This window comes from Lycium barbarum, chromosome 8 (assembly GCF_019175385.1).
Source record: "Lycium barbarum isolate Lr01 chromosome 8, ASM1917538v2, whole genome shotgun sequence".
Lineage (NCBI taxonomy): Eukaryota > Viridiplantae > Streptophyta > Magnoliopsida > Solanales > Solanaceae > Lycium > Lycium barbarum.
The window spans coordinates 112,345,058-112,364,844 of NC_083344.1; the positions used below are offsets into that span (position 1 = coordinate 112,345,058).

The 19,787-nt window shown below is 35.8% G+C and overlaps 1 protein-coding gene across 1 annotated transcript; it reads right to left on the reverse strand.

Annotated features, from left to right (window-relative positions):
* Positions 1 to 18,080: 18,080 nt before the first annotated feature.
* LOC132606744 (non-specific lipid-transfer protein 2-like) lies at positions 18,081 to 19,459 on the reverse strand. Its single transcript, XM_060320368.1, has 2 exons — positions 19,038 to 19,459; positions 18,081 to 18,318 (listed from the first exon to the last, which is right to left on the reverse strand). The coding sequence occupies exons 1-2, from the start codon at positions 19,370 to 19,372 to the stop codon at positions 18,309 to 18,311; spliced, it is 345 nt and encodes a 114-aa protein (XP_060176351.1). The 5' UTR covers positions 19,373 to 19,459; the 3' UTR covers positions 18,081 to 18,308.
* Positions 19,460 to 19,787: the final 328 nt, after the last annotated feature.

The following is a 19,787-nucleotide window of genomic DNA, read 5'->3' on the forward strand; positions in this document are numbered from 1 at the left end:
TTGATTTAGTATTTAAAACAATTGAAAAATAATTTTCAAAAAATTGAACGACGTCGGTAGGTATTTGGGTCAAATCTTGAATCAACTTATTTTAAAACTCGACCGATGTCAGTCGGTAGTGTAATTCGATAGGTTTTTATCATGAAAAAAGTTCTTGAAGAGTATAAATAAAACAGCCAAAGTCGTAAACCAACAAGCACTAATCGTCTAATGGTACAATAGTATCCTACCATGTTAAAGATGGACGTTCAATCCTTGGATGGTGCATTTCTATAATTATGTAATTTAAGAACCAATCGAACTCAGTGTTTTTTTTTTTTTGGTCGTGTCTTTAAAAAACCGATAAATTTTATTTTCAAAAACCGACCGTTTTGGTCGTGTTTTGTACGAACCGGGTCGTTTTCGACCAATGATTTTCGGACGATTTTATTCAGCTTTTCCAAAAGGCTGACCGACTGCGTCCATTTTAGAGGTTCATTTTGGGCTTTTGTTTAGTAGTGTGGCACGATTTGAAGAACAAACATATGAATGACATTCTTAGGCCCAAATAGGCTGTTTGCTTCAGTATTTTCAAGTATAGCTGGCGGTATCACCCTCAATGAAAGTACGTTGCATAGAGTCACATTGTGTCCGTTGACAATAGTGGCATCTAGACACAAGGTGATTACCAGATATGACAATAGCTCCATTAGAGGGCAGATTCCTCCTGTACAATTTCCGAGCAATAAATGAAATCTTAAAAGGGATTGTTTTATGTCATACCTATTCTGGTAGACATTCTTTATTTAGTGGTCTCATATATTTAATATGATTTTACATAGATATGTTATCAATTAAAGACGCCCATTTTTATGATCTAATAAAGTGTTATTTTTATGGGTTATATATAAATCGTATGTTATAAGTTATGGATTTTACATGCGTAGAAACCTAATTAACTTTTCAGTTATAATTGATGGGTTCATAACTGAAAAGTTACACATTTTCTGAAAGGTTACATTTAAAGAGTTATGTCTCTTCCGAAGAGATGTCTCACTATTATATTGGTTGTGGTCCCTAAATCCGTGATTGATTTTCTTTTCCTATCTGTCCCATTAACGGAAGTGTCATAAAGAAAGAGTTCAGAGTCTTCTTGTGTCAATAGAGCATATTAGTACAAACTCTATTATTGCAGATCCACTCATAAAAGTTGCAACCTAATTTTTGTTTTTAGCCTTTATCTTATATGGATGTCGTTGGACTCTATGATGAGCCACCTCAGTGGGAGTTTGTTGTTTTATCTATGTTTTTGACATGTTTAAGGATACTCTCTGTACAGATAAAAGTTTTATGAAATTCATGAATTTCGTGTGTTTATTGGAAACTATGAAAATAAAGTCATTTTGAGCCATTTAAAGTCATAAAGTAGCACTAGTTGGAAATAGGCATGACTGAGATCAATTTTACATGCAATTTCCATGCTATGCATCCATACTTGATCTATGTCATTGATTTTGCTGATATTGTGACCATTGATGGGTTTAGTGACGAATACTTGTCACGAAAACCGCTTTGATCCTATATTTGTACGATTAATGGACCAAATTGCTTAGAGATAGCAAATTGTGCGCACTATAAAGTTTTTGGTTATATACAATTTTTCGAAATAAATGTGGTCCAAGTGGGAGATTGTTAGAAATTCTCTATTTAGTGGTCTCACATATTTAATATAATTGTACATAGATATGATATCAATTAAAGGTGCCCATTTTCCTGATCTAATAAAGTGTTATTTTTATGAGCTATACATAAATCTTATGTTATAAGGTTTGAATTTTATATGCATAGAAATCTAATTAACTTTTCAGTTATAATTGAAGGGTTCATAACTGAAGAGTTACACCTTTTCTGAAATGTTACATTCAAAGAGTTATGTCTCTTCCGAAGGGGTGCCTCACTATTATATTGGTTGTGGTCCCTAAGTCTGTGACTGATTTTCTTTTTCTCTCTGTCTTATTAACAGAAGTGTCATAAAGAAAGTAATAAGACCTAGAGGATCTTGCCTTCCTTTAATCTATTCTTAATGGATCAAGGTAAGTGTCTTTTACTGTTCTTCTAAATTTATATCTATGCCTAATAGTTTACTTGTGATCTAGGAGTGTATAAAGTTTTCCTAACATATTCACTTTAGATTCCTTTGATTGTTGTGTCTTATTGCATGACATGCTGATTTGGTAGAAAATTACCATCTTTTGAATCACTCCATGTAGCATCTGCATAGTCTTTGCAATATTGATGCCAATGTCAATATGTGTTGAGCTGTTGTACCTAAAGGAATTGCTATAAAAGTTAATGCTTACTCATTTCTAATGATACAAGTTATGCATACATATATACATGATAGTCTTGGACCTTGGTGACCAAGAAAGGAATAAAGATATAAAAGGTATCTAAATTAATTAGAACCAATTATCTATCCTGCAATCTGGAAAGATATGATACAATCAATTTACTATATTTGATAGAGAGAAATCAGGGAATGATATTCTTCTAAGATTGCCCCTCAAGATTGCGGTCATTGGAGAGAGCAAGAACGCCAATCTTGGATCGCAATCGTTGAAAATATGGACGAGCTAATGGTTTCGTAAGTGCATTTGCAAGTTGATCCTTAGTAGAGACATGAACAACACAAAGAAATCCTTGACGAACAAGAGATCGAACAAAGTGATAATCACCTTCCAAATGCTTCATTTTGGAATGGAACACTGGATTAGCAGCCAAATTGGTGGAGCCCAAGTTATCACAATAAATGACTGAAGGTCGCAGAGAGCTGAGTGATAGTTCTTTAAACAGATTTCGAAGACAGCACAACTCTGCAGCTGTTGTGGCAACAGAACGATATTCAGCCTCGGTTGAAGAACGCGCCACAGATCGTTGCTTCTTTGCACTCCAAAATATTAGATTCTTTCCAAGATAAATAACATAATCACTAGTGGACATTTGGTCATCTTTATTTCCTGCCCAATCCGCATCAGAGAACGCATGTAGATCAAGTGGAGAATTCTTGTGCAGAAACAAGCCATAATCAATTGTGCAAATGAGATAGCGAATAACATGCTTCAAGGCAGTCCAATGTTTAGTTGTTGGGTTATGCGAAAATTGAGAGAGGCGATGTGTTGCAAAGGCAATATCTGGATGTGTTAGTGACAGATATTGGAGGGAACCAACAAGAACCTGATACTCCTTAGGGTCATGTAGATGAGCACTATCATCCATCATAAGAGAATTAGTGGTCGCCAATGAAGTTGAAACAGATTTTGCACCAGCCATGGAAGCACGATCCACAATATCCTCAATGTATTTTCTTTGAGATAACAAGAGACCACTCGATGTACGAATGACTTGAACTCCAAGAATGTAGGTAAGAACTCCCAAATCCTTGATAGAAAACTGAGTGCCAAGCTTCGTAATAAATAGTGAAATAGCAGAATCACTATTACCAGTCACAATGAGGTCATCCACATAGACTATGTGATAAATAATTATCCCGGCAACAGAGAAAATAAAGAGGCACGGATCTGTTGTAGAAGCTTTGAATCCCAAAGATAGTAGATAGCCACTGAACTCATCATACCATGCACGAGGGGCTTGCTTTAAGCCATAAATTGCTTTTCGAAGATGATAAACATGAGTAGACCGAGCTGAATCAACAAAACCTTTGGGCTGAGACATGTAGACTTCCTCCGTCAATGTACCATGAAGAAAAGCATTGTTAACATCCAATTGTCTAAGACACCAATTGTTAGACAAAGCAATGGATAAAATAACCCGAACAATGGTATGTTTTGCAACTAGGGAGAAAGTTTCAATATAATAAAGTCCAAGATTTTGAGTAAAGCCTCGTGCAATTAACCGTGCTTTATATTTATTTAAACCGTCATCTGCATTTGTTTTTACCCGAAAAATCCACTTTGAGCCCACAACATTTTTACCGGAAGGAGGTGGCACAAGAGTCTCTATACCTTGACGTTGTAAGGCAATGATCTCATCAATCATAGCTTGCTTCCACAAAGGATCTCTTAAGGCATGATCAATACTTTTGGGTTCCTTTTTGATACTTGTAGGTGTAGACAAAGAGGTTCCTAGTGGCTACATGAAGACAAAGTTTTTGGACTGGTTTGGTAATTTTGTTTTTGAGCCTAGTAATCATAGGATGAGCATTCTGTCCGGAGGATAGAGGTACTGGTGTGGATGATGGACAACAAGAGGTTAAAGATTCAGAGGACTCATGCTGGAAAGTGGAGGATGAGGTAATTATGGGTGAAGAAACTGGCACAGTGGATAGTTCATGTGAAGTTTCATCTTCTGATGCATTGGCTGATGTAGATGACGATGACTGGTCACTAGACAATGACATGGGAACACTTGGTTCCGTGCTATAGACAGGTGATGAATCCTGTAAAGATGAAGGAGCAGGTGAAGAAAAAAAGTTTAAATCTGCTACAGAAGTTATGCCCATACCTGATGTCTGTGTAGTAATTCTAAGTGTATCAAATGATGAAGGAGTATCAACAAGAGATGCCACACCTGGAGAAGCACTAGTACTGGAATCTGGTTGTGTAGCTGAAGAAGATGTTGATAAGGCCAATAGATGTGGAAACCAAGTGTTGAAATTCTTTTCTGTTGGAATGGGCTCATGGGAGGTGGTACAAGAAAATGGAAATACATGCTCAATAATATCTACATGACGAGATATATAAATTCTATGTGTTTTAGGATCAAAACATCGGTAGGCACTTTGATTAGTGGAGTAACTAAGGAATATGCATGGGTTAGAACGAGGTTCAAGTTTGTTGTGAGAATAAGGATGTAACCATGGATAACAAAGACAACCAAACACGCGTAACTTATCATAATTGGGGGACTCGCAAAAAATTCGAAGATATGGTGAATCATAATTAAGCAGAGGTGTAGGAAGCCGGTTGATTAAATAGACGGCGGTCTGGAAAGCAAATGACCAAAACGAGAGAGGCAGCTTGGCATTATGAAGAAGAGTTATACCTGTTTCAACAATATGTCTATGACGTCTTTCCGCAACACCATTGTGCTCAGGAGTATATGGTGGAGTAGGAAAATGAGATATTCCATTGGAAGAAAAGAAATCTTTCAGATGTATAAATTCACCACCGTTATCGGAATAAAATGAGACAATTGACTTATTGAAATATTTTTCAACTAAGGCTTTAAATCGTGGAAAGATTTGAGAAACCTCGGACTTCTTTTTCATAATATATAGCCATACATATTTAGTGAAATGATCAACAAAAATTAAATAATATTGAAACCCATCAACCGAAGAAATAGGTGCAGGACCCCAAACATCAGAATATATAAACTCTAATGGTGAAGACGATTTTTTTGGAGAAATCCCAAATGGTGTTTTGTGCATTTTATTGCACTTACACGAATTACAAAAAAATTTAGAGGAAACAGAACAATTTGGAAGGTTGAGAGCACGTAGAATGTGGCGCAAAACTGGTGAAGATGGGTGACCAAGTCTATTGGGCCATGATGAAATTGACGAGAACTAACTGTGAAAAGTAGCAGGATTGATGATCTTCTTCAAGGAAGTGGATAGGTTCTTTGGCCACTCGTATAATCCGTTCCTAGGCTTTCCACGTACCAGTGGCACCCCCGTTCGATAGTCCTTCACAACATAAGAGAATGGTGAGAATTTAACAGAGAGGCTATTAGAGGCACACAACTGATAAACAGAAATAGGATTCTTTTTCATGCTAGGAACATATAGAACATTAGAAAGGTGCAAATCACGATCAGAAGAAGAAAGTTTGGTGGAACCAAAATGCGTGATATCAAGTCATCACCGGTGTAATTGGAATATGATGAGAGATTCTGCAGGTCACTTGTGACATGATGGGACGCCCCTGAATCAATTAACCAATTTGGATTTCAATTTGATCCGACAGCAGCCACATTTGCATTCGGTTGTGGAGTCGACGTATTCTGACCCGAGGAGACACTGTTGGAGCTAAAAAGATTTAGCCAAGGAAAGGCCGCTTTGAGTTTACGACATTGCTTGACTACATGACCAGGCTTGTCGCAATATTGACAAACTGGTCGATTGCCTTGTTTGCCATTAGAGAGATGACTAACCTGTTGTGTGGTGCCTTTATTAGATCCAGTACTAGACCTATTGTTCCAGGAGTTAGAAGAGGTGTTCTTGTCAGCAAAATTGGCAGTCAATGGGGAAGCATGAGGATTGGGATCTCGTTGGAGTTGCTGCTCATAGTCACACAACTTTTCATAAAGTTTATCAAAGTGAAGTGAGGTGTCTCTAGTCCGAATTGAATCAGAAATACCTTTGTATTCAGGTGGCAAGCCATTAAGAACATAAAGAGTGACGTCATCGAGAGTGATAACAGCTCCAGTAGCATTAAGAGTAGTCACAAGTTGCTTGATATATTGAAGATAAGCAGACATACTTTGAGTACCCTTGGTAGCACGAGTAAGTGAGTCCTTGAGACTGAGAATCCGAGCACGCGATGGTTTGGCATACATCCTATATAGAGTAGTCTAAACATCATAAGAGGTTTCAGTAGTGTTGACTAAAGAGACAACTTCGGTAGAAAGAGTAGCAATAAGCGCACTTTGAAGCAACTGATCTTGGCGATACCATCGTTCATTGTGCAGATGATACACAGTAGGTTGATCAGTGATGTGATGTGTAAGACCAAACCCGATGAGTACGGAACGCCATTGAGAATACCATGTCTGATAATTGGTGGAGGTAAGTTTAATAGGAGTAGTCAGAGAGGCTGGAAAAGGAATGAAACTAAGCTCTGTTTGGTTGTTTTGGATAGTCAAGGGAATTGCAGTTGGGGCGATTGGGTTAATGGCAGTGGGTACTGGAAATTTTGAGAAACAGAGGCAAATGGTTAAAGGTGAGATTGGGATCTGGTTATATTTGTGAAAGTCAGTAAGGATCCAATTGAGAATGGAGTGGTATCTCCTACAGAAGGATAGCTTGGAATTGTTGGGAAAATATGAGGAGAGAAAGTTGAAGGTCCCATAATAGTAGAAGGAGGAGAAATGTTTGTGTATGATGGTTGCATAAGTAGAGAGGCAGCGGGAGATTGAATCTCACCCCTTGTTTGGATGGTTGTTTCCCGTGGTTCATTAATGTACAGTGTGGTATGGTACAGTATGGTGTTGTATTGTATTGTACTGTATTAATAAACACAATGTTTGGATAAAATGTATCATTTGTTGTGGTTTAATAATATTTGTATTGTTTGGTTTGACTGTATGGTACTGTATAATAACTTGTAAGTTTACTAAAATATCCTTAACTCTTAATTAGTAATTAGTAATTAGTTTTTATATATATATATATATATTAATAAAACTCAGGTAAAGAATAAAATAGGAACTTTAAAAAATAAATAAGTAGTGGATGGGGGTGGTGGAGAGGTGGGTGGTGGTGGGATGGGGTGGTGGAGAAGTGGGTGGGGGTGGGATAAGGGTGGGGGTAGTGGGTGTAGGGTGGGGGTTAGTGGTTGTGGGAATGGGGCTGGGTGGTGGTGAGGGGTAGTGGGTGAGGGTGGTGGAAGGGTGGGTGGTAGGGTAGGGGTGACTGGTTGTGGGGTGGGGTTGGGCGGTGGTGAAGGGTCGTGGGTGGTGGTTAGGGTGGGTGGCAGATGAGTGGGGTAGTTGGGGGTGGGGTGGGTGATAGGGGTGGGGTGGGGGTGGGTAGGGTGGATGGTGGAGGGTAGGGCGGGGGTAGGGTGGGCGTGAATGATAGGGTGGGGTGGATGGTGGAGGGTGGGTATAATGGAGAAACGAAATACGTAACCACAGAAAAATCACCAAATCCGTGGTTACAAAAATTGGGACTTTTCGTGGTTATATAACCATGGGATGAACTACGGATTTACAACACCATACCGCATAATTTTAAGAACAATGAAAATAAACATGGTTTCATAGAAAACCATACGTTAATGAACCACGGGAAACCACCATCCAAACAGGGGGTCAGAGAAAGGGTTTGTCGAGGAGAAAGGATTTGTCGAGGTAGAAGACATGGCAATATGAGGCGTTGAGGTGGATGCGTTTGGCACAACTGAAGATAATGGAGAGGAAGAGTGAATAGAAGTGGTCTCTTCCATGAAGCTATTTGAAGCGGAGGAAAGAAAAAAAATTACAGGATCAAAAGAGCCTTTTGGGCATTAGCTCCGATACCATAAAAAGGAATTGCTGTAAAAGCTAATGCTTACTCATTTCGATTGATACAAGTTATGCATACATATATACATGATAGTCTTGGACCTTGGTGACCAAGAAAGGAATAAAGATATAAAAGGTATCTAAATCAATTAGAACCAATTATCTATCCTGCAATCTGGAAAGATATGATACAATCAATTTACTATATTTGATAGAGAGAAATCAGGGAATGATATTCTTCTATGAGTACCAAGTGTTCTGGAATAGTCCACCTAAGTTTTTGAAGGTTCCTTCCCTTATATATCCTTCATATTGTTAATACCCACAACACCTTCGTTCTTTAAAAAATATAAATTTATCCATGAACTCTAATGGTAGTTAGTATTTTCTCTAGAGGATCGCCAGAAATATCTAGCAAGGTACCTTCCAGGAGATACAAACAACAATTTACTTCGATTCACTATGTTTGCGTTTCTCTTTTCATTATATCTTAGTAGCAAATAGCAATAACTAGCATCATCGACATAAGGATAAGAGTTGCAAACAATTTAATATGTCCATCCTTTTTCTTTTCCCCTCTTATCTTAGTCATGAGGAGCTGGGAGAGAGGTCGAGGCACCGTGATACGAACCAATTTCTCAACACAAACAATAAGGTCTTATATACTATATTGATCTCAATACTGGAAAATTACAACTCTAGAGTGTAAACAACAAAACGAATTGCAGAAAAACTTAAAGAAATAGGATAGTAATCAGAAAGGAGATGAGAGACAGATGTCGAAGAGAAGATGAGAAGAACTGACAGAGCCAAAGCTTTAATACGCATGACCATTATTTCTAAACTCTAGTCCTTTTTAATAAATGCTAATTGGGCCTGGATTCCAAATAAAACGGGCAATTCGCAGAATTGTCCTTCTTTTGGGGTGGTCTATAAATTTTGCCCCTCATATTTAAAATCTTTAAATTTTGCCCTTCGGCTAAAACCCATGGGTTCCGGGTAAGAACCCCCACTCAGATAAAAATTTAAAAAAAAAATCGCAAGGCAGAGTTTAAATTTCGCTATGCCCCCACCGGCATACACTTATTAAGGAATTACCAAAGTTATGCCGGACCCGGCATACTAATGCCTTATGGGCAGACTTGGCATAAGTATGTCGGGTCCGGCATAACTTTGGTAATTCCTTCACAAGTTTCTGCCGGGTCCAGCATACTTATGGGCAAACTTTTAGTTAAGCCTTAACTAAAAGTCTTTGCCTAGTTATGCCTTATGGGGCAGACTTTTAGTTAAGGCATAACTAAAAATATGCCCCATAAGGCATAATTTTTCCTTAAGACATAGACTTTGTCTTATAAGGTAAATTTTAAGTTATGCATTAAGGAAAAGTTCTGCCTTATGAGACATACTTTTAGTTATGTCTTATGCGGCATACTTTTAGTTGTACCTTAACTAAAAGTCTGCCCCAGGCATAACTAGAAAAAGACTTTTAGTTAAGGCTTAACTAAAAGTTTGCCCATAAGTATGCCGAACCCGGCAGACTTATGCCAAGTCTGCCCATAAGGCATGAGTATGTCGGGTCCAGCATAACTTTGGTAATTCCTTAACAGGTGTATGTCGGGTCCGGCATACACGCGACTCAAACCTTGCCTTACAATTTTTTTTTTTAATTAATGCTTGAGTGGGGGTTCGAACCCAGAACCTCATGATTTCTGCGTGAACGCTCAGGGTTGCAACGCGAAGGGCAAAAATTAAAGATCAGCAATATGAGTGGCATAATTTAAAGACCACAAATATGAGGGGCAAAATTTAAAGACCACCCCAAAAGAAGGGCAATCCGCGCAAAAAAAATGAAATAAAACTCTCTAATATTGGATCAGTCTTATTTACCACTTCTAGCGTGTCGAGTTAGCATGGTTCACAAATCACAGCACACTGAAAGATTTAAACCAACAATATCGCAATTGTACGTAACTAGTTGTTTATATCTCCCATCCATTTACGAAGAAAAATATTCTAGGAGATGGAAACAATAAAAGACGTAGAATTTCAATATCTCATGAATCACGTCTCTCGATCGATCAATCAGTCGATATACCATCATTACAATTGTCCGTGATTAATAGTTTTTTAATATTTACTATATGGCATTTTTTTCCGGTATTAGCTTATGTTCTACTTTACGTGTCTTGATTTTTATAAAAAGAAATCTCAAAAGAAAATATGAGGAGGCATATATTTCTATTCATGCGTACATGAAGGGGGAAAAAGGAACAGGTAACAGGGATCGTGGAAGAGACACCAAAACCAATTAAGACAGAATATATATTAGCAAAGATTGAATTGTGATACAACCAACCGCCAAAGTTTTATGATAGGACTCGATATGACTCCAAAAGACACAAACAAGAAAGAAAGATATAACGGACACCATCCATAATTAAGCAGTATCAAACTCAGATCCATTTTATTCTTTTCCACATGATCTTTCATGGTTTTACCAGCTTCACTGCACCCTGCATTAGATTACACCGATATTAGCCAAGAAACAAACTGGGTGTGTAAATAATCTTCTACTTTTCAGCCAATTCAATGTATCAGGAAACATATACATCGAGCATTGAGCTAAGAAGTTTCTAATTTGCTACTGTTGGTGTAACTCTATTCAATTTACTTTAGCAATGCCAGCACAAATACATTTGTATCGTGTTAATTAGATGATAATAAATATGTACCACATCTTATGTGACGTGGTTTGGTTGGGGTGTGAGTTTTGAGAAATAACATAGGAGTAAGACCTTTTGGATCTTGTTATTTTATGTTACTTTTGGATCTTTTGATTTTAGACATATCATGATATTTCTGTAACTACAAAATCATGTCATAAGTATAACATACGAAAAGTTTAAGTTAATTATGTCCAAATATAAATTTGTGTCGATCAGACTAGAAAAGAAATAGTATAACATAAGGTGAAGCACAAGGGGTAGTAGAAGCTTGTCATTATGTACCTCAAATTAAATATTCTTTTTGTCCCAATGTATGTGGCACCATTCAGCTTGTCATTTTCTTACACACTTTTTAAATATTTTGAATTGTCAATTATTGTGACTTATAATACTTTTGATATAGTTTTCAAATATGTACTCCTATAGTTCCAATTTATGTGACAATCTTTCTTTTTTAGTTAGTCCCAACAAGAATGACACATTTCTACATTTAGTAAAAATTTAAATTTAAAATTCTCATTTTACCCTTAATGAGACGACTATAGTCATACAAATATTTAAGGCTTGTTTTAGACCACAAGTTTCAAAAATGTAATTTTCATTCTTAAATTCTCCATTTAAACACCTTCACATAAGTTTGGATGAAGGGAGTAATAGTTTTATTCCAAAAAAACTCTAAGATTCAATTTCCAAACTCACAATTAAAATTAAAGAGTTTGACTTTCAAATCTCGAACAATACCACATAAATAAATTGAAAGAGAGGGAGTATTATGGTAGGGAAGAAGGTGAATGACGTACTTGGAGCAGTCAACAGAGGTGCTGATCTTGAAGGGAATGTTGGTGCCACAAACACCAGAGAGACCAGCAGCTTTGCCAAAATCAATGCCCTTGATGGCTGTAACAGCTGTTTTCACGCAACCACATGCAGTCCTACGGTCCTCAAGAGCACGAAGAAATATGTAGTCTTGCCAATCATTTCCAATCTTACAAAGATAATAATTAACCAAAAAAAAAAAATAGAGAGTAGCAAGCTTGAGGAAGTAATGGATATGATAATATAAATGTTTTGCTTGACTGTTGGGTACAAAAGCTAGTGAGACCTTAGGGGTTTTTATACGGGGGATCTACTAAGGCCCGTGGGGATGCCACAACACCCGCAAGCTTCGGTGAAAACGTTATGTGAATACATACATATGAAATCGTATAAATTGTTAGATTGTCACCCAGAGTAACAACCAGCCTAATAGTGCCGGTGGCAAAAGTCGATAGTTTCCTCCTTGGTGATAGGGTTCGATTCTCACATAGAGCATTTAATTGTCTTTTTGGCTTGCTGCAGTAAATAGGCAGCACAGCAGCACAACAGTAAATTCTACAAATTGACTCCATAAATGTAGAACCCTTTAATATCAATTGCGTCTTTCCTTTAATAATTTCCAAATTCCTCTTGACTTTTCTTTTTTCATTTCCTTAATTCCTCTTGACTTGCTTTTAAAGTAATAATAAATATCATCAAATCAGTTGCTTGTATATTTAAACAAATAGGAAAGATCTAATCTGTGCGCCAAATTGTTGTAATTATTATGTATTTTCGTTTTTTCGTTTTGTCTAACACAAATGGAAATGACTAATAATCCGACCCGAAGCCTAATGTAATCGACAAAAAATTTACTCTATTTGGATTCAAAAAAAAAAACAATGGCACCCGCAGCCTCCAAATCCTAGATCCGCCTCTATTTTTATAGAGTTGAAATTTGAACTAATTAATTAACTGCCGGCCAAGAGTCAGAAAATTTAGTTGGTATACTTGGGTTAAATAAAATTCAGTTTTTTTATGCCATATAATTTTGGGTGGTGGGGCTACTATAAGTCAGGTTGTTTTTTTTTTTTTTTTTAATATTAAGTCATTATCATTAGGTTGTGAGCCTAAGGTATAGGAATTTTGACCTGACCCCTACCATATTAGATTAATAAGATAAACTTACATTGACTAGAGGGGGATATGAAACCTTGCCTCTAGTCTACAAAAAATAGATTGAATAAAAGATCAATCTATAGGAAGGAATTAGCCTATACAAAGTTCCTTCCTTAATCAAAAAATATGCTAACTAACAAAGAAATTACATTTCTCAAACCTTCTCCTAAAAGTAGGCATATGAAGTTTGTCAAGTTGTATCATGCCCTTCACTTCCGTGGGAAATTCTTGATAGTTAGAATACATGATAGTATTGCGACCAGTTGAAGCCTTTTTAGCCAAAAAAAATTAGCCACTTGATTGGCTTCTCTGAAACAGTGTTTAGTTCTTATCACGTGCGCGTAAGACATTTTATATACCACGTTAGGACCATTATCCTAATCCAAGCGTAGTTTTATTTTTCTTGGCAATGTATTATGACATGATAAATACTGGTATAAGTATTTTTTAGTCTCACTATCCTATATGAATAATTTATTATGTATTAAACGAAGAAAACTCCAATTTATTTACACATTGTCTTTAATCTGTATCAGTTGGCCAACTTTACCACCACTGTCAAAATGAAAATTAGTTCGGTCATTATGTCTATGTCTGCTTCTACTGGGATCCATCTTTTTGTTTTTCTTTGTTTTTTTCTTATTTTATAAATAGGTGATATTTGTGTGGACTTCGACTATTCTATCGAGTATTTGTTAGATCTCCTACAAGTACATGTATCTGGTAACTCATCCTACCAAAACTTAAATAGCAAAGGAGAAGAAATTAAATTATCTTATATTTTTTGCCTCCATGAACCTCTTTTTGTGTTTTGATTTCCTCTACAATCTTTAACAAAACGTTTTTTGTTATTTAAAAAAAAACCAAACATCTGAGTCGAGGGTCTCTCGGAAACAGCCATCCTACCTTGGTAGGAGTAAGGTCTGCGTACACTCTACCCTCCCCAGACCCCACGTTGTGGGATTTCACTGGGTTGTTGTTGTTGTTGTTGTAAAAAAAACCAAACATCGTGACTTCCAATAGTTCTTCCAGTATATGATAGCGTTTAAATAGCCATGTCCTCATTAAAACTTTTTTATTACCATTAGACCTTTCGTCTTAACTCAAATTCCTATGTTGTTTGCTTTTACAAGACAATCAATATAATGTCCTAATTTGCAGGAATGACCAATGAATAAAGAAAAACAACTTAATCATAAACACATCCTGATCTTTATCAGTTAGCCAGATCTTATCACATATTGACACATGAAGAAAATCTGACTTGGAATTATCTGCCAAGTCAAGTTTGATGATTAATTTGTCCTTAGATGAATATAATTTGTATCATTCATTTGTTAAAACATTTGAGAGTCAGCATTAATGCTAATTATGGAATGTGACACATGATTTGCGTAGGAGTTGTTGGGCGATCCGCGAGCGTGTTTAGGGCATCAAATTGGGCGCTCGAGGTGTAATCCTCACACAACAAAACCCCACAGGTGAGCCTCAGATTGTTCTGCAAGTGCCACGCCCAGGGGTGATTACCCGGACGAGTTACAAAAAAGTCTTTTGATACATTAATTCTGACACAAAATTAAATTCTCAGAAATCCAAACTCCAATAAAGAAGACAAAAGAAAAGGGACAAAAAAATAAAAAAACTGGAGTCGTAGTATTTTTCTTCTTTAATTCTCAAAATTAGATGTGGAAAAGCATAAGATATCCATGAGCCATTTTCAATAACAAATTATTCGTCTTTGTTTGTCATATCCATGCTAAGGGAGAAGAAGCAGAGAGACAGGAAACTGAAGCTTAAAATTATATAAAAATCAAACATCATATACTTAATTTCTGGTGGAAAAGGTTCAAACTTTATAATGTGTTAGTTAAAGCCCTTAGTTATTTAACTATATTCGAAAAATCTTATGCCTCTACAGTAGCCAGGAAATATTCATGCCAAGAAGAGATTTGAACCCTTATAATCGAATGCCCCTTGACATGTTAAAATTTGAAATCTTTAGGGAATTTTAGTAGTTCATTTGGTTGACTACCTGAATTTTCACCTTATTGTTAAGGGTTCGATTCCCCGCTTCGTAATCTCGTCCCCCATTTTTCCTACTCCCATTTTTCTTTCAAAAGAACTCTTATAACCATATATTTACAAGTAAATACAATAATTATGCACAAACGAAATTCTTGTTGAAGCATTAATTTAGCTACTGCTGGGACGGTGTTTGATGAGAGCCATGCCAAATGATGGCTCATTTAAAGAATAGGGAGCTAATTATAGGGTTATTTCACCTGAATACCTTGACATAATTAAATAGTAAGTGCACTTCTATTCTAGGAAAAGGTTTTCGTATGAAGTATTTTAAAAGGAAAAATATGAAATGGACACATATATATTGCCACAAAAATAGTTGATTGAAATTGAAAAAAATAACTACGAAGGCAGCTATGAACATGTGTCATGCTCACAGATTTCAGGCACTCACCAAACTTCCCCCAATGTGTCTTAAAAAAAATTAAAAAAAAAAAAAACACGCACATTGAGTGAAATTTGGTGAGTGCCTGAAATCTGTGAGCATGGTTGCCTTAGCAATTGAACATGGCACGCTTACACATTTTAGGCACTCACCAAACTTCACTCAATGTGTAACAAAATAAAAAAAAATAAAAAAAACACGCCCACTGAGTGAAGTTTGGTGAGTGCCTAAAATGTGTGAGCATGGTTGCCTTTGCCATTGAACATGCCATGTTCACACATTTCAGGAACTCACCAAATTTCGTTCAATGTAAATACGTACAAGTAAGGTGCAGTGTTGGGATAGCTCGAATTAGTTTATGATAATATCGGTTTGGATTTATAATTTTTGAATTTAAAAAATTACAATCTATAACATTTCAAAGTTCGATTTCTGATTAATTATTCTTAAATTTTGATGTTGAGCCTATAAGTTGACCTTCTTCTTCATAAGAAAGTGAACCTTCAAATAAAGAATTCATCTCAAATTGATTTAATAATGCCTCATTCCCACTATAATTAATTTATTGGAAATTTGATCATTGTAAGTGCAACTGTAAATATTAGATATAAGAAAAGGTATTAAAGTAAAAAATAAAAAATAAGAAAAATAAAGTGATACCACATAAATAGGATTTATAGGCATCAAATGCATGTCCAATTTTCAGTGGAAGTTTCACTGTGAAACCCTATTCTTCTTAAGTGATTGCTGGTTCATTTAGTTGGGACTTTTTACAGGACTATCGGTGGCGGTGGGGTAAAAAATTATCTGTGTATAATCATTAAACAATTTTCAGAGCACAATTTTATACATTGTATACCTTCGAGGTAGACAATTCACATGTTGTATACCTTAATAGTATACAACAATGTGATTCAACGGTAAGAATATTTGGATCACATTGTTGTACTTGTACACTATTAATGTGTACGACAAGTGAATTGTATATCCCAAAGGTATACAAGGTAAATAAATGTTGCTATTTATAAATATTTTTATTGGAAAAGGATAAATTGTAAAAATATTTATGGGCATTCCCGTTCATTTCCCTTATTAAAAATTCTTATTGTAATTTTTAATTTAGGCCATTAATTAGCCCAAATATTACAAGACTATTGAAAATGGGACTTCAGCCCAACTTATAAGTTTTGCCGGGCAATTCACAGGAATGACCCTTATTCGGGGTGGTCTTTAATTTTTGTCCCTCAAATTGCTGGTCTTTAATTCTTGTTCTTCGCTTAGAATACTATGAGATTCTGGGTTCGAACCCCTGTTCAGGCATAAAAATTAAAAAAAAATCGCAAGTCAAGTCTTTTGGAAAAGTATGCCTTATGCGGCTTAAGTTGTCTTAAGGCATAACTAATGCCTTAAGGCAACCTATGCCAGATTCGGCATAACTTTAGTTATACCTTAAGACAACTTATGCCGCATAAGGCAGACATTTCTCAAAGTCTTGTCTTGCGAATTATTTTTATTTTTATGCCTGAGCGGGGGCTTAAACCCAGAACCTCAGTATTTTCGGCCACCTTTTCAAGCGAAGGACAAAACATAAAGACCACCAATTTGAGGGGCATAATTGAAAGACCACCCCCAAAAGAAGGACAATCATCGAAAGAAAAATTTTTGCCAACTTTTAAAGCAAGAATCCCAACGACTTCTGAAGGCCCATTTTCTTAATATTACATAGCAATCTAAGAATTAGGCCTGTAGCCCAACTTCATTAATTTGTCAGAACTTCTTTTTAAATAAAATGTATACACGTAATTTTATGTTTATCACACAAAGAAATCAGAATTCTTCTATATATGTTTTCGGACAAAAAAATCAATATACGCCTCTGATACCAATGAAGAAACTCGTTAATCTAAACTAATTAGATAGAATATAACCGTAACATACAAACTTACAAGTTTTTCCTGTAGCGCAAGCGAAAGACTGGAGGAATTGCGATGGAGTTACTGGTCGGTGGTGATTGTCACGATGTGTTGGATCAACTTCCTATACTAGTTTAAACTCTAGTTTCTGATTGTGAGAGAAGACAACATTGAAAATATGTGGGTTATATCTCTCGTGTATTTCTTAGTTACGTTATACAGAGTACATATACTTATATAGAAAACTATAATAGAGTTGCTGTAATTACTAAAATTATTGTATTTACCTAATGAACTTTTACAACACCCTTTATGAGTAGACTCTTATTGCCAACATACATATCACAACTTTCTATTCATAAGTATCTCAAAAGAGAATATAAGGTGGTAACCTATTTTTTATCCGTATGTAAATTAAGGAAAAATGGAATAGAGATGAAATCGTGGATGAGACCAGTTACTTAAAAGGTGTTTATGGATCGAATTTCGAGGTGAAGCGTGCCAAAAACGTCATGGTACTTTATATTTGACGTAATGATTGCTTTGATTAGTCTTTTTCTAGATAAAACAGTTCTATATATATCTTTTTTCTTATTTTATAAGTTTCTACAATCTACCTTTTTTTAATATATATTCCTATAACATCAATTTATATAATATTAAGGACTAAATATATAGGGTTTATGATCAGCCCCTCAGGACTTTTGTCTTGCCCTATAGGAGGTAAAATGCTTTGATCACCCTTTAAAACAATGGAAGATCTAGACACTGAAATTAATAAGATAGAACATATATTATTAAAATTGGGTTGTAATACAAGCAACCTCCAAAGTTTTATTACAAGACTTGACTATGACTTGAAAAGACACACAAGAAAAATAGAGAGAGAATGGACACAATCCATAATTAAGAAGCATCACACTCGACCAATCTTATTCTTCTCCACACATGATTGCGCTACTGCAAAATTACGGTGTGGAAAACAGATCTCTTTCATCAGCATCACTGGACCCTGCATTGCCTCATTTAATCAACATCAACCAAGAAACTTACCGGCTATATAAATGTACAGTAAAGATCTTTCTCACTAATCAACCAATTCCAATTTCAATTATCCAGGACATTTGAAGTTTCTAAGTTATTATTATTGGTGTAGCGCCATTATTTAATTTAATTTAATAACCATTCCATTTACAATATGTTAGACGATAAAAAACAATACGTAATAGCGGAAATTGTTATTTTTTATCCCATAATCAGGGGAGAAAGAGGCCGGAAGGGGATTCGAATTGACTCCCTTTCGACGAATAATTATACAATGCAAGAAGGATTAAAAGAATTATGGTCAAATATAAATTCTTGCTTTTCTTTAACATAAGGGAAAATTCTAGTGTTGGATTAAAGGTGGTTCAAAAGTTATTTTAGGTCACAAGTTAGAATTACAATTATATATGATTACGCCACTGCCCAAGATAATTATATTACTCCCTCTATTATGTGATACTTTTTTCCTTTTGAGTTGCAAAAATAATGAATATTTTTATATTTATTAACAAATTAACTTTAAAAATCGTTATGTTACCCTTAATGAATGTGACCTATGGTCACATAAATACTTATTTTAAACCATAAATTTTAAAGGTTTTTTTTAAAAAAAAAAGTTCATTATCATTCAAACACCATTCCATTGAGACGGAAAAAGTAGGAAAGAAGCTAAAGTGAAAAACGTACTTGGAGCAGTCAACGGTGGGGCTGATTTCGAAAGGAATCTTAGCACCACAAACACCAGAGAGACCAGCGGCTTTGCCAAAATCGATGCCCTTTATAGTATTAGCAGCTGTTTTCACGCATCCGCATGATTTTCTACGCTCCTGTGTTGTCTTGCAAAGCGTCAGCAAATATTTAATGGCGCCACAACAGCCACCGAGAGGGCCACGATTCTGCAGATAAGGCAGGCAATTAACCACGCCGACCTGAATCTGGCCACAGGTCACTGCCTCTGCATGAGGTGCAATCAGCACCATGCACAAAACCACGAAACATGTAATTTTGCCAACCATTTTCATTCTTAAGAAAATAATTGAGAGAAGATAAGAGAAGAGAGAATAGTCTGAGGAGTGTTGGGTACAAAAAGTAGTGAGACTTGAGGGGTTTTTATAGAGAGGAAATTGAAACTAAATTGATAGCCGGCCAATGGAGGAGTACTGAGAATTTAGTTGGTATACTTGGGTCAGTGAGAGTAAAAAATAACTTTATTTCACTATTGTATTTTTCACAATGAAAAATCTAATTCGGTCATTATGTGTGCTTGTAGTAGGTTCATCTTTTGCGTCTTTTTCTTTTTTACGATAACTATATTCATATCAGTTTACTCGCACGCACCTTAATTATTTGTTATGTATCTATTATCTTTCATCACCGGCACATGTAAGATAATTCTGACCAGCCAAGCTTAAATAAGTGGATAATATTACTTTATTT